General features: G+C 41.3%; 1 protein-coding gene across 1 annotated transcript; it reads left to right on the top strand.

Annotated features, from left to right (window-relative positions):
* Positions 1 to 9,751, top strand: sh3bp5b (SH3-domain binding protein 5b (BTK-associated)). Its single transcript, XM_086114306.1, has 9 exons — positions 1 to 268; positions 1,941 to 2,003; positions 2,987 to 3,115; positions 7,038 to 7,202; positions 7,583 to 7,713; positions 8,329 to 8,371; positions 8,450 to 8,675; positions 8,920 to 9,234; positions 9,347 to 9,751. Exons 1-9 carry the CDS (start codon positions 203 to 205, stop codon positions 9,568 to 9,570), a joined length of 1,362 nt encoding a protein of 453 aa, XP_085970432.1. The 5' UTR covers positions 1 to 202; the 3' UTR covers positions 9,571 to 9,751.
* The last annotated feature ends 6,510 nt before the right edge of the window (positions 9,752 to 16,261 follow it).

Genomic DNA, 16,261 nt, shown 5'->3' with positions numbered 1-16,261 from the left:
TCACAAAGGAGGATTCATTGATTTGAAGACTGAAGAGCAGTGTTTCAGGAGGTCGGAACGGAGAGAATAGTCCGGGCCCGCTTCGGTCCCGTCGTGTTCGCAGAGAAGCAACAAACAAACCCAACGGAATGTGTTTTTTCGGACAGACTTGTTGACCATCTCACGACGTCGTGTCGGCCGTTTCTTGGTTGGGTTTCGAACAATGGAGCCCCATCGCTGTGACGACGAGACGGACTATGTCGATGAAGATGTGGACCCCCGCATCCAGGTTGACACAGACGACGCTCTCCTTTCGTCTTTTAATCTAAAACGTCAAATACATTGTCAGTTGTCCAACGACGTCTTAAAGCCGTTTGCACACATGATTGTCATCCATTTTGTGTCATTCCCGAATTAATATTGGGTGACAATAGAATGAATAGCTGTCGACCCAATGGAGAAAATCCACTTGACATGTCGCTAAAATACTCTAATACTTACAATAATGTGACAGTGAATGAGAAATTTTTAAAGATTTAAAACAGTGGATTTCAATCTGTGACTCAATTAAAATCTATTGGACATAAAACTCGAATAAAAATCGGGAAGAAAATAAGGCAAGTAAATAAATGAAAATAAACAGTGCGGTATAGTGGTCGTGGTTCGACACGCATGGATTTATATCCAGTATTTGAGATTTTTTTTCTCTCTCCAATATATTTTTTAAAAAATCTATCCATTCATCCATCTAGGGCTTAACGATTTTAGAATACAATTGAATTTTGCTTTGGATTGAATTGACATTTTTCTTGCAATTTAGCGTCATCACAACATCTACAAACATGAAAGAAAATGACATCATACCACCAAAAACTTAAAAAAGCTGTAATTCTAATTATGTAAGGACACCAAAGAGCTGTCGGATGAGGCAGTCCTTTTTCCAGGTTTTAAAAATGATTTGATCAAGCAAGACTCAAAGTGTCATGCAGTGGTGTGTAATGGCATGGGCGGTTTTATTGGGTGGCAACTGCCACCTTTACCAAATGTCTTGCCAAAATCAGGGGTGAAAACTGACCAGAGCCAGGGAAAGCAAAAACTGTGAGAGCAAGACGGGAACATGACACTTTTTTTTTCACCAGCTCAGAGCTGATTGGTTCATGTGACCTGTCTTCCGGGTAGTACAGTGTACTGGTACTGCTTCTGATTGGTGGTCTCAAGAAAGCTTAAAAAAAAAAATCATAAAATCATGTTTGCGGTCACGATTTCGATCTCAAAACGATAGCTTGTTCAGCCCTTATTACAAACTTCTTTCTAAAAAGTTTAATTCAGTCAAAAGTGAAAATTGATGATTAACAGCACATCAGGGTTAATTTATTCCAACAAACATGAATTAAAAAGCCATTTGCTCAGAAAATAGGCACTTCAAAGTATGAAATATTTTACCCAAACATCAAAACTGACCAATGAAAGCTTCCACCAATTTTTTTTACAGACAAAAATGACAGTTTGACTTTGTACTCTCAGCATATAAATTTGATGGCAGAATACACCACACATGTCTCATGACATACCAGGTGCAACAAAAAATTAGTTTTCGGTGTAATTCTGTGAAAAGAAAAAAAAAGGGAAGTTGAGAAAAACTTCCTCTGCGTGGTGGCTGAAAGAGGAACTGCTAACACACCTGCTGGTTGCGCATTTCTGTCTCTGCTCTTTAACATTTCATGCTTTGTCATCCGCAACGGACAAACACGCTCTGCAAAAACCCTTCACAGTGTCACTTTGATCTGCGATGCAGCTCCAAATCCACTTCACAGAATAGAAACAAAACAAATCCATTCGCCAGAAAAAATAAAAATAAAAATGGGGCGGACTGGAAAACCGTAAAGTAAAGGAACACGGTCATTCTGATTCAACGTAGAGAGATGAAGATTTGACACGTTGGTCTCTGTCATGTCTCGCAGGGCGAGCTGGAGCGACTCAACCAGTCATCGGATGACATCAACCGACGCGAGACTGCGCTGGAGGTCAGTGAGGTGGCACGCAGCGAGCCACGTACAACGCGCAATGAGATTTATAAGCACTCTTTATGGATGTGCCTCAGCGTCAAACTCAAGCAAGAATCAAGTGCTCAACGTGCTTCGAAGAAAAATAGAAAAAAATCACTTCTCAGTTGTTTCTCATTCAGCACCAGGACAATCTCCTCCACCATGATTCGACAAATCTGTGCCCAAATTCTTGAATTAAAATCCATTTAGCTTGACCTTGCAACACAAAGTCTTATTTTTCAGTCTACAGTAATGACTCGTGAAAATAACAAATGAAGCAGAACTGGAAAGCACAGCCACTTTATTAGGTTGTCCCCAAAAGTTATTTGTTTACTGTTGGCCAACACAATTCGACTTTTCACAGTTACGGAAACGATTACGTGCGCCCGCGGCTTGAACTTTCAAAAACCTGAATATGTGAATGTCGCTTTGCTCTCATGTCTTTTGCGAGATGAAATGAATTTGCAAGGACGGCGGGAGAATACAATTTGTACCACGTTTCGAGTTTATACGCTTGTAGGTCAGCCATATTATAAAAGAGGTGAAAGTCCACTTTTATTACCAAATGAAGTCTTGGTGAAGTCAGCAGTAGACGTGATCACTATCGGCTCGACTTGCGTTACCTAATCAACCAACATTAAGTGCATGTCAGAAGAAGAAGAAGAAAAACCTTTATTTGTCTCACAATGGAGAAATTTGTAAAATAATTAAATATGGCGGGGATGTACATGAATAATGGTTCAATAAAATTGTATTGCACCTCAAAAAATGTTAGTAAACAAAGTTCTAAATGAGAACGCATATCTGGTGACCGGAAGAAAGAATGTTTGAATCATTCTCGCATGGATAACAATTTTTTTCAGCAATTCTTTCACATACCACTAGAGGGAGCCCTTGAATCACTCACCGTACGCACGCCACACTTTTGAGAACCACTGAAGTAACTTGTTTGCTCTCGTCAGGACGCCCGTCAGAAGTTCCGCTCGGTGCTGGTGGAGGCCACCGTCAAGTTGGACGAGCTGCTCAACAAGATCGGGAAGTCAGTGGACGAATCCAAGCCGTATTGGGAGGCTCGGCGTCTGGCCCGACAGGTCGGTTATTAGGATTCCTTTTTGTTCTTCTTTGAATCAAAAAGTTGAAAGTCTTATGAAATGCAGAAGTTAGTTTAAAACTGGAAAGTACACGGTAGGTAGTTGATTCCTTCTTCCTCATTGCAGGTTGTGTTTTTTGAGATTGCGTGTATACTGTAAAAAAACAACAACCCCAAAACAAAAAAACACCTCGCTATCACAAATGAAACAGTACCACATATTTTAGTTCCGGTACTTATGTGTACTTCTGCAAATTGCTGCTTTTGAGGGGAGGGGGAAATGTTTCCTTCGCTTCAAGCCGTTACTTAGTCACCCCTGTGTAAAAAGAGGATGTCGTTTTATTTGGCGAGTGCACTGTGGTAGCGTACATTATTCAGCCTCCGGCTCCGGACAGTATGGCAAGCGTGAAGGGACACCTCCCAGTTTACATTTACTGTTTGAATCTGACAGCGAAAACAAAGAGAATAAAACATGAATGATACCGTAGAAGCACAAAAATGTGTCAACAAAACCCCGTCATTTCGATGAACCAAAGGCCTCTAGCTGAAGGCTAACATATATTGCAAAACGTCTTTGACGGGCTAGCGGAATTAAACAGACTACAGTGGTACTTCTTATGAAATTAATTGGGTCTGGAAGAGATTTCTAGAACATTTTGTAAGTAGAGACGCGTTTTCCATGTAAATGCCCTAATCCGTTCTGGAGTAGCAGCCCATACTGTATTTTTACCTTTCGTATGTTGAAATTTCTTTCGTAACAAGAGGCAATATTTTTGCTGTTCGGGCGTTTTGTAACTTGAACTTTTTGTATGAAGAGACATTCTTAAGTAGAGGTACCACTGTAGACTTTTTTTTAAAACCAGACATGATGAATAAGTCCAGCGCATGATCCTGCTGTCGATTTTATTGTCTATTTCTTTTTTTTGTTTCGTTTTGTTCTTCCTGCTGACATTTTTATGGTTGCCGCCACCTGTCCTTGCAAAGTACATTCAGACCAAAGTCGTTGAAAAAGTGCTGGCTAACAACATTTCACTGTCAAAGCTTCACAAGGTGACTGACTACCTTCGAAGAGTGTCCCAGTTTAGTCGCATTATTTGGGCTCAATGAGGACGTTAACCGTCGCTTTCCGCCTTCAATGCTACGTTCGGGTATATGAGAAATCGTCAGCGAATTCAGCGCGATCACTCCAATTGCGACTCGACAGAACGTGTCGCCAGGCACTGACCTTGTGCTGACCCTCCAGAAGGCTTGGAGATTTATTGCGCGTCTCGTGAAAGTCAAGTGAAGCTCATCGCAATGACAATAAAGTCCTTGTGGTCTCTGAAGTGTTTTTTTTTTTTTGCATGTCTGGGGTTTGGCTAAAAATCACAAGTTTTTTTTTGTTGTTTCGGTCTGATGTCTTTGATCGTCCGCATGGCATCACGCAAACGAACCTTGACACCATTCGGCACGACTCCCTGATGCAGTTTGCGGCAGATAAAAATATCTCTGCCGCAGCACTGAGGCCCCTTGTCTCCGCTCCGCTTACAAATTATAGTTCAATGCTTCGCCGTCTAATTTTTTTCCGCTTCTGTCATCTTCCATCACCGTCAGTGCGATAAGAAACGGTGCTTGTGTGGACGGAGATAACGGCACGTGGCGCCGTCGTTCGGAAACAAAGTCGTTTGACCTCATTTCAGCCTGGAAAAAAAAAAAAGCTGAATTGTAGTTTTGCATATCGGCGAAATGTCTTCAGAATGAGACGTTTGGTCAAAATCTTGTGGAGTTGCTTTTGATTTCTTAATGATTAAAATAGTAATAAAAAAAAATACAATGAATTTAGTTTGAGCCATCTGTCTAAAGGGGTGTTCACACGGCAAGATTTTGGTCCGGTGCTACACCGGGGCTGCCCCAGTAGAGCGTTCACACGTGCAAATTAGCTCCGGCGTAGCCCCGGAAAACAGCTTACACTGGACCAAATTTGATCCACCTCAGGGAGGTGGTTTAAAAATTTGCTCCGGAGCAAATGCTTGTTTGCGAAGCAGCACCGGTGTAAATTTGCACGTGTGAACGCAACTGGGTTAAATTTGCTCCAGAGCAAATGCTTGTGAAGAGTTTACGTACGGCGAGAACGCGTTGCTTTCGCGCTCTGTCGGACTTCCATCATGTGTTTGTTTAATAACGACACAAGACTTGGCTGGTAACATCTTTCCTTTTGTAGGAGACTGGACTGTCTCGGAGTTGTTTGTGTAGTTTGTTCCTTTGTTGCGTGTTCACAACCGCCCGCCCCCCATATAATTTATTTTATGATTTCCTCTCTTGATTTTCTTTTTGGCGCATTATATTATTTTCTGAGTGTCATTGAACTCATCGTTGATTTACGTTTTCGGGGGCGGTCACTCTCGAGCAGAAGGCACGGAGACCGAGAAGGAGAAGGACGTGCATTGAGTTGTGTATACGTTTTAAAAAGAACCGACACGACAGCTCATTTGTTTTCTGTCGTTTTGCTCCGCTGCAGAAACTGCCGTGTGAACGCAAGTGGGGCTGCACCGACGCTGTGCCGGTGCAGACACGCTCAGCGGCTTTGTACGTGTGAACGCTCCACACAATTTGCTGCGGTGCAAACTATATCGCAACAAAGCAGCGCCGGAGCAAATGTGGGCCGTGCGAACACCCCTTTAATAGCGATTACCGTGCTGAAGCGTAAATTGTCACGACGGTGAACGCACACAAACTGTGAGGTTAGCAATGTGTTAGGTGTGATGCATGCTGGGAGAAAAGGCGTAGATGTGAGCTGGACTCATTTAGGTCAGCGGCGAAGCTAACGAGTGAAAGTGCCGAGCGAGCTGCTTTCCCCGCGATAAAATACGCATCCCACTTCCTTCTTTTGTCATTCTCCTTGACCTATTTTTTCTTTTTGTTTTTTTGGGGTGGGTGTGTCTGTGTGTGTTTGCATGACAACTCTTAAGTCAATGACAATCTGTTTTACACAATTTCCACGCAAGAGTACGGTCATTCTTTTACACAGGGCCTGGGATATAATATCACATGGACTGTGGACATAAAAGTCTGCACACCCTTGTTCAAATGCCAGGTTCTTGTGATACATATTAAAAAGAAGAAAAATAAGTCCAAGATGAATGATCTCAAAATATTTTCCACCATTTTGACCTCTAACCTGTACAACTCAAAACAACCCTCCCCCCTCCTCAAATGTTTTCAAGAGGAGAAGTGAAAAGAAAAGTCGAGGTTGACCGACTGCACAGTAAATAAATACATTCTTCCAATAGATTGCTCCGTCTTATGATCAAATCGGCATTCATGTTTGTTTTTTTAATACTTGCTGAAAATCTTTAATTTAATTTAAGATTCTTTAGTTATTTCTGAAAACAAAATTTATGGCGATATAATTATAAGCGAGCATGTCCGTGAGGGCAAACCGGTACCAAGAAGAAAAGCATTGCATTGCTAGCCTTTGCTAAAATTGTTTGTGCTATTTCCGCACGGAAAAATTTGATTTACGAAGCGGTCAAATTTGCTGGCGCCCAAACATTAAACAACATCACGGTCACGCTAAAATCCGAGCGCAGCTGACTTTGCCCCGACTTGTTTTTTTGAGACGTCAGCGTTTGCTTTAGCTGGATGACTGCCCCCGCAGACGACGGTGGTCGGCGCCGGTCGCCTTCCAAGCACATGACCACAACAACAAGGCGGCGATTATCGGCGTCACGCTGCGCCGGCCGACACGCTAACGAGCGACACGAATTGAGTTAGCGCGAGCATGTGATGATGTCAGCGTTTCGGCAGATGTAGAACTGAATCAACAGTCAACTTTTTTAATCTGTTCATTTGGACTCCAGAACGGTAGAAGCGGCATACAAAAATACCGTTTTTAAAAAGCAGTTTGTATCCGGCGTGAAACATGTCCCGTCTGCCTGCTTCAGGCCCAGCTGGAGGCCCAGAAGGCCACGCAGGACTTCCAGCGAGCCTCCGAGGTCCTTTGCGCCGCCAAAGAGACCATCTCGTTGGCCGAGCAGCGCCTCCGAGAGGAGGACCGCCGGCAGTTTGACTCGGCCTGGCAGGAAATGCTCAACCACGCCACGCAGAGGGTCAGCATTCACGCCTCCACGACACGATTTTGTGCGGCCAATGTGCTGATGAGCTGCGTTTGCATACCTGTCAACGTTTCGGAGCGCCAACCTGTATAAACTACCAAAAAAATCCTTATAAAGAGCAAAAAAAAAATCCTTATAACATACCAAAGCATTTTATATGTCAAAATAACGGCAGAAAAAAAACCCCACGAAATTTTCAATGATATTTATTGTAGATCTCCATAATACAATGTCTGGCCGAAGTATGCAATAAATACTATTGATTTGTATGTATGATTTGTGCGATACGGCCATATACGTAAGATTCACCACAAAATCCGTATGAACGATGGCTAAACCGTATGAGTTGACGGGTATGCGTTTGGCGCTCGCAGGTGATGGAGGCGGAGCACGAGAAGGTCCAAAGCGAGGTGGCCCACAAGGAGACGGCGGCCAAGCACGCCGCGGCCGTCGCTCGCATGAAGCAGCTGGAGAAGAAACTCAAACGCACCATCAATAAGTCAAAGTAATAAACAAGGAAAACGATTCAGTTTTTGGGGTCGGGGGGAGAAAAAGCCATCGTATTTTTTTAATGGTTTTATTTTGAAATTTCACTGGCAGTCTTCAGACTTCCCCTTCACGTTCATCTTTTGTCAGCGAAATAGCTTTTATTTTTTAAATTGATTTTTTTTTACTTCCGGGGTTTCACGTTCATTGTTGGGAATGTAGGTGCGTTCAAGTGCGACTGGGAGAAAGAAGTTATCGTTTATCCTTCATAACTACCTCTTCACTTCTCCTCAATTCTTTTTTTTTTTTAAATACCTCCTGACATTTGTGTCGTGAAGCCTCAACTTTTGGCGTTTTTTTTTTCCTTTGATCACGCTGACATGATTAATTACTCATTGTTAGCCTTTTTTTGATGTTTGATTGACTCTGTCTGACTCTTTCTGCCGGTCTGTCGAAATGACGTGAAAGCCAGTCTTTGGCGGGGAAAACGGTCCAACCGCGATACAGTCCTGACAAAAAAAATCAGTAACATCATTGATTAATTGACTTTGACTCGATTTTTATTACTACAAAAAAAATGTTTGAATCCCTCCCTCTGTATTTTCTTGCTCTGATGTCTTCTCCTTTTCCACAGGCCCTACTTTGAAATGAAGGCCAAGTTCTACCTGCAGCTAGAGGTATGCAACGGTTTCTTTGAATTCAAAACCAATCCTCCATTTTTGATGTTAATTTTTTTTTTTTTTTCCACTGCGCAGAACCTGAAGATGATTGTGGACGAACATCAGGCCAAGCTGTCGCAGGCCAAGGCCGAGTACAAGGCGGCCCTCGGGAACCTGGAGGCCATCTCGGTCGAGATCCACGAGCGGCGGCGCAGCTCCGTCATGGGCCCGCGGGGGCGGGGCGTAGGCGCAGAGGGCGAATGCCTTGGCGGCGGTGGGGAGCCGTCGTCCGGCATCAAGATGGACTCCGATGGAATTTCCAGTAAGATAAATGAGACGTTATTATTGCTCGTGCCTCAAATTCGACAACAGATTTACGGTCCCGCAATTTTGATTTTATTTCTTCTATTTTAATTTTATGTCTTGATTATTTTTTGCCTCCTGCTTATTTTGAGGGTAACTCCACTCGTGTCCACACTTTTGTTTGAGATCCGTTAAATTTGAAAGAAGGAAAATGGCAAGTATTTCACAATTTCTTCTCTCTTCCTCCAATCAACTCCCCACAGTGATGTCGGTGTGTTTTGACGACGACAACTCCTCCAGTTGTCGTCTCAAGTCGTCGCCCAGCAGCCCTCAGCAACTCCAGTCGCCGTGTTCCTTCGCCAACTCCACGTCTTCGTCTTGCGCCTCCTCCTCCTCCGCCTGCCCGTCACCAACTCCATCCTGCTCCTCTTCCTCCTCCTCCCCGCCTCCCACCAGGCCTTGCAGCCTGGAGCTGCCCAGCTCCGTCTCCCTGTCGGACTTCGGCCTCATTTCGCCCGTGCTCGGCCCTCGCAGCGAATGCAGCGGGGCGTCGTCGCCCGAGTGTGACCTGGAGAGAGGTGAGTGACCGGTGGATGGAGAAAGTCTCGGATATATTTTAGGTTTCTTCATACTTTGGTCCAGATTCAATTTTCTTGACTTGACGAGTAAGTGTTACCTCTTCCGTCTCAGGTGAGAGAGCGGAAGGCGCCGAGGTGACGTTGGACAACGGGCCGGCCCTCATCATCAACAACAACAACAACCAGAACAACAACGGCAGCAGTGCGATGGCTGCCACCAAGAGGAGCTTCAACCTGGAGGCTCGCTTCAGCTTCCTCAACCTGCGACGCCAACGCAGCGACGCCAAAAACACGGACAACTTTACCCAGAAGGCAGTGGTGGTCAAAGGGCTGTGAGGAACCACCAAAAGAACATTTGGATTGACGCTGATAGAAACAAAAATGTCCTTTAAAAAAAAAACTCATCCTCTTTAGCATCTTTGTTGATTTAGTCCTCGAAGATGGAAGCTGACAGCAAATGTCGTGAAGGTGTCATGTCAGGGAATGTTAAATAAATGTTGCACTGTTTAAAACCCTACTTTGAAAACTTCATCCTGGGCTAACATCTTAATTTAAAACCCTAACCTTAGTTTCAACGCTACTTTGAAACCCGAACTTGAGGATCAAGTTCAGCCGTGTGAGCCAATGACATACCGTACATAGCAGTGATGTATTCCTCGAGCCGGTCCTTGGCCTCGAGGACCGAAGGGCAGTCCTTGGTCCTCGGCCTTGGCCTCGGCGTCAAGTCCTTGGTCAAGTCCTTGTAAGGCGTTTTTAGTTGAAAAAGAATTTACCATAGTAAGGCATTCTTAGCCCAAAAAAACGACCAGGTATAGTAAGGCATTTTTGGCCGAAAAAAAAACGACCATGCATACATAGTAAGGCGTTTTTAGCCCAAAAAAACGACCATGTATAGTAAGGCATTTTTGGCCGAAAAAAAACGTCCATGTATAGTTAGGCGATTTTAGCCCAAAAAAAACGACCATGTATAGTAAGGCGTTTATAGACGAAAAAAACGACCATATATAGTAAGGCGTTTTTATCCCGAAAAAAATGACATAGTATAGTAAGGCGTTTTTAGCCCGAAAAAAACGACATAGTATAAAAAGGCGTTTTTAGCCGAAAAAACGACAGTATAGTAAGGCGTTTTTAGACGAAAAAAAACCGACATAGTATAGTAAGGCGTTTTTAGCCGAAAAAATGACATAGTATATATAGTAAGGCGTTTTTAGCCCGAAGAAAAACGACATAGTATAGTAAGGAGTTTTTAGCCGAAAAAAACCGACATAGTATAGTATGGCGTTTTTAGCCCGAAAAAAAAACGACATAGTATATATAGTAAGGCGTTTTTAGCCGAAAAAAATGACATAGTATAGTAAGGCGTTTTTAGCCTGAAAAAAACGACAGTATAGTAAGGCGTTTTTAGCCGAAAAAAATGACATATAGCAAGGCGTTTTTAGCCCGGAAAAAACAACATAGAATAGTGTGGCGTTTTTAGCCCAAAAAAACAACATAGTATAGTAAGGCGTTTTTAGCCCGAAAAAAACGACATGGTATAGTAAGGCGTTTTTAGCCCGAATAAAATGACATAGTATAGTAAGGCGTTTTTAGCCCGAAAAAAACGACATAGTATAGTAAGGCGTTTTTAGCGGGAAAAAAACGACATAGTATAGTAAGGCGTTTTTAGCCCGAATAAAATGACATAGTATATAGTAAGGCGTTTTTAGCCCGAAAAAAACGACATAGTATAGTAAGGCGTTTTTAGCCGAAAAAAATGACATATTATAGCAAGGCGTTTTTAGCCCGGAAAAAACAACATGGTATAGTAAGGCGTTTTTAGCCCGAATAAAATGACATAGTATATAGTAAGGCGTTTCTAGCCCAAAAAAACAACATAGTATAGTAAGGCGTTTTTAGCCCGAAAAAAAACAACATAGTATAAAAAGGCGTTTTTAGCCGAAAAAAACGACAGTATCATAAGGCGTTTTTAGCCCGAAAACCCCCCGAAATAGTATAGTATGGCGTTTTTAGACCGAAAAAAACTACATAGTATAGTAAGGCGTTTTTAGCCGAAAAAACGACATAGTATAGTAAGGCGTTTTTAGCCCGAAAAAAACGACATAGTATAGTAAGGCGTTTTTAGCCCGAAAAAAACGACATAGTATAGTAGGGCGTTTTTAGACGAAAAAAAGCGACATAGTATAGTAAGGCGTTTTTAGCCGAGAAAAACGACAGTATCGTAAGGCGTTTTTAGCCGAAAAAAACGACATGGTATAGCAAGGCGTTTTTAGCCCGAAAAAAACGACATAGTATATATAGTACGGCGTTTTCAGCCCGAAAAAACCCCCGAAGTATAGTAAGGCGTTTTTAGCCCAAAAAACATGGTCGTTTGAACCGGGGTTGCCTGGACCAAACACCTCCATCTGTACCCCTACACCACCAGTGACTGTGACTTGCTCTGCACTATAGGCATATTTGACATCCACTCCGGAAAGTTTGCAGGAAAAAGTAACCTCATGTTTGGTGTTGTATTTTCACACATCACTGAGCGGGGTTCGAACCGGGGTTGCCTGGACCAAACACCTGCATCTGTACCCCTACACCACCAGTCCTGCACTATAGGCGTATTTGGCATGCACAAGGGAGGGTTTACAGTTTAAAAAAAAAGCGTTTGGTGTATTTTATTTTCACATGTGACTGAGCGGGGTTTGAACCCAGGGAGCCTGGACCGAAAGCCGGCGCAGGTGCCTCTACACTACGACACATGGTCATTTCTTTCGGGCTAAAAACGCCTTAATATACATGGTTGTTTTTTTCGGCTAAAAACGCCTTACTATACATGGTCGTTTTTTTGGGCTAAAAACGCCTTACTATACATCGTCGTTTTTTTCGGCTAAAAACGCCTTCCTATACATGGTCGGTTTTTTTTCAGCCAAAAACGCCTTACTATACATGGTCGTTTTTTGGGCTAAAATGCCTTACTATACATGGTCGGGTTTTTTTCGGCCAAAAATGCCTTACTATACATGGTCGTTTTTTTTTGGCCAAAAATAACTTACTATACTATGTCGTTTTTTTCGGGATAAAACGCCTTACTATGTCGTTTTTTTTCGGCTAAAAACGCCTTACGATACTATGTCGTTTTTTTCGGGCTAAAAACGCCTTACTATATATACTATGTCGTTTTTTTTCGGCTAAAAACGCCATACTATACTATGTCGTTTTTTTCGGGCTAAAAACGCCTTACTATACTATGTCATTTTTTTGGGCTAAAAACGCCTTACTATACTGTCGTTTTTTTTTCGGGCTAAAAACGCCTTACGATACTATGTCGTTTTTTTCGGGATAAAAACGCCTTACAATACTATGTCGTTTTTTTTTTCGGGCTAAAAACGCCTTACGATACTATGTCGTTTTTTTCGGGCTAAAAACGCCTTAGTATACTATGTCGTTTTTTTCGGGCTAAAAGCGCCTTACTATACTATGTCGTTTTTTTCGTCTAAAAACGCCTTACGATACTATGTTGTTTTTTTCGGGCTAAAAACGCCTTACTATACTATGTCGTTTTTTTCGGGATAAAAACGCCTTACAATACTATGTCGTTTTTTTTTCGGGCTAAAAACGCCTTACGATACTACGTCGTTTTTTTCGGGCTAAAAACGCCTTACTATACTATGTCGTTTTTTTTCGGCTAAAAACGCCTTACTATACTATGTCATTTTTTTCGGCTAAAAACGCCTTACTATACATGGTCGTTTTTTGGGCTAAAAACGGCTTCCTATACATGGTCGGGTTTTTTTCAGCCAAAAACGCCTTACTATACATGGTCGTTTTTTGGGCTAAAAATGCCTTACTATACATGGTCGGTTTTTTTTCGGCCAAAAATGCCTTACTATGCATTATCGTTTTTTTTCGGCCAAAAATGCCTTACTATGCATGGTCGTTTTTTTGGGGCTAAAAATGCCTTACTATACATGGTCGTTTTTTTTTGGCCAAAAATAACTTACTATGTCATTTTTTTCGTCTAAAAACGCCTTACTAAGTCGTTTTCTTCGGGCTAAAAACGCCTTACTATACTATGTCATTTTTTTCGGCTAAAAACGCCTATGTCGTTTTTTTTTTCGGGCTAAAAACGCCTTACTATACTATGTCGTTTTTTTCGGGCTAAAAACGCCTTACAATACTATGTCGTTTTTTTTTCGGGCTAAAAACGCCTTACTATACTATGTAGTTTTTTTCGGGCTAAAAACGCCTTATTATACTATGTCGTTTTTTTTTCGGGATAAAAACGCCTTATTATACTATGTCGTTTTTTCGGGTTTAAAACGCCTTACTATACTATGTCATTTTTTTCGGCTAAAAACGCCTTACTATACTATGTCGTTTTTTTCGGGCTAAAAATGCCTGACTATACTATGTCGTTTTTTTTTCGGGCTAAAAACGCCTATGTCGGTTTTTTTCGGGCTAAAAACGCCTTACTATACTATGTCGTTTTTTTCGGGCTAAAAACGCCTTACTATACTATGTCATTTTTTGCGGGCTAAAAACGCCATACTATACTACGTCATTTTTTTCGGGCTAAAAATACCTAACAAAACATGGTGGTTTTTTTCGGGCTAAAAACGCCTTACTATATTATACTATGTCGTTTTTTTGGGGCTAAAAACGCCATACTATACTAAGTCGTTTTTTTCGGGCTAAAAACGCCTTATTATACATGGTCGTTTTTTTCGAGCTAAAAACGCCTTACTATAATGTCGTTTTTTTCGGCTAAAAACGCCTTACTATATACTATGTCGTTTTTTTCGGCTAAAAACGCCATACTATACTGTCGTTTTTTTTCGGGATAAAAACGCCTTACTATACTGTCGTTTTTTTCGGGATAAAAACGCCTGACTATACTATGTCGTTTTTTTCGGGCTAAAAACGGCTTACTATAATATGTTATTTTTTTCGGCTAAAAACGCCTGACTATACTATGTCGTTTTTTTCGGGCTAAAAACGCCTTCCTATACATGGTCGTTTTTTTTCCGACCAAAAATGCCTTACTAAACATGGTCGGTTTTTTTCGGCCAAAAATGCCTTACTAAACATGGACGTTTTTTTCGGCTAAAAACGTCTGACTATACATGGTCGGTTTTTTTCGGCTAGAAACGCCTTACTATACATGGTCGTTTTTTTGGGCTAAAAACGCCTTAATATACATGGTTGTTTTTTTGGGCTAAAAACGCCTTCCTATACATGGTCGTTTTTTTTCCGGCCAAAATTCCCTACTGTACATGGTCGTTTTTTTGGGCTAAAAACTCCTTACTATACATGGTCGTTTTTTTTTTCGGCCAAAATTGCCTTACTATAAAAACGCCTTACTATACATGGTCGTTTTTTTCGGCTAAAAACGCCTTACTATATAATACATGGTCGTTTTTTTCGGCTAAAAACGCCTTACTATACATGGTTGTTTTTTTTCGGCTAAAAACGCCTTAAAATACATGGTCGTTTTTTTCGGCTAAAAACGCTTTCCGTTACATGGTCGTTTTTTTTCCGGCCAAAAATGCCTTACTATACATGGTCTTTTTTTTCGGCTAAAAACGCCTTACTATACATGGTTGTTTTTTTTGGGCTAAAAACTCCTTACTATACATGGTCGTTTTTTTCGGCCAAAAATGCCTTACAATACATGGTCGGTTTTTTTCAGCCAAAAATGCCTTACTATACATGGTCTTTTTTTTGGGCTAAAAACGCCTTACTATATATTGCCTTTTTTTTGGGCTAAAAACGCCTTACCATGGTCGTTTTTTTTCGGCTAAAAACGCCTTACTATATATGGTCGTTTTTTTCGGCTAAAAACGCCTTACTATACATGGTCGTTTTTTTCGGCCAAAAATGCCTTACTATACATGGTCGTTTTTTTCGGCTAAAAACGCCTTACTATACATGGTCGTTTTTTGGGGCTAAAAACTCCTTACTATACATGGTCGTTTTTTTCGGCCAAAAATGCCTTACAATACATGGTCGTTTTTTTCGGCCAAAAATGCCTTACTATACATGGTCGGTTTTTTTCAGCCAAAAATGCCTTACTATACATGGTCTTTTTTTTGGGCTAAAAACGCCTTACTATACATGGTCGTTTTTTTCGGCTAAAAACGCCTTACTATACATGGTCGTTTTTTTCGGCCAAAAATGCCTTACTATACATGGTCGTTTTTTTCGGCTAAAAACGCCTTACTATACATGGTGGTTTTTTGGGGCTAAAAACGCCTTACTAAACATGGTAGTTTTTTTGGGCCAAAAATGCCTTCCTATACATGGTCATTTTTTTTCGGCCAAAAATGCCTTACTATACATGTTAGGTTTTTTTTAGGCTAAAAATGCCTTACTATACATGGTCGTTTTTTTTCGGCTAAAAACGCCTTCCTATACATGGTCGTTTTTTTTTTCAGCCAAAAACGCCTTACTATATACATCGTCGTTTTTTTCGGCTAAAAACGCCTTCCTATACATGGTCGTTTTTTTTCGGCCAAAAATGCCTTACTATACATGGTTGTTTTTTTTTCAGCCAAAAATGCCATGGTCGTTTTTTTGGGCTAAAAACGCCTTACTATACTATGTCGTTTTTTTCGGCTAAAAACAATATACTATACTATGTCGTTTTTTTTCGGGCTAAAAACGCCTTACTATACTATGAAGTTTTTTTCGGCTAAAAACGCCTTATATACTATGTGGTTTTTTTCATCGTTTTTTTCGGGCTAAAAACGCCTTACTATATACTATGTCGTTTTTTTTTCGGGCTAAAAACGCCTATGTCGGTTTTTTTCGGCTAAAAACGGCATACTATACTATGTCGTTTTTTTTCGGGCTAAAAACGCCATACTATACTACGTCATTTTTTTCGGGCTAAAAATACCTAACAAAACATGGTGGTTTTTTTCGGGCTAAAAACGCCTTACTATAATGTCGTTTTTTTCGGGCTAAAAATGCCTTATTATACATGGTCGTTTTTTTCGGCTAAAAACGCCTTACTATATACTATGTCGTTTTTTTCGGCTAA

Source organism: Hippocampus guttulatus, chromosome 6 (assembly GCF_054856545.1).
Source record: "Hippocampus guttulatus isolate MCC_2025c chromosome 6, RoL_Hgut_1.0, whole genome shotgun sequence".
NCBI lineage: Eukaryota > Metazoa > Chordata > Actinopteri > Syngnathiformes > Syngnathidae > Hippocampus > Hippocampus guttulatus.
This window is presented reverse-complemented; position numbering and strand designations above follow the sequence as displayed.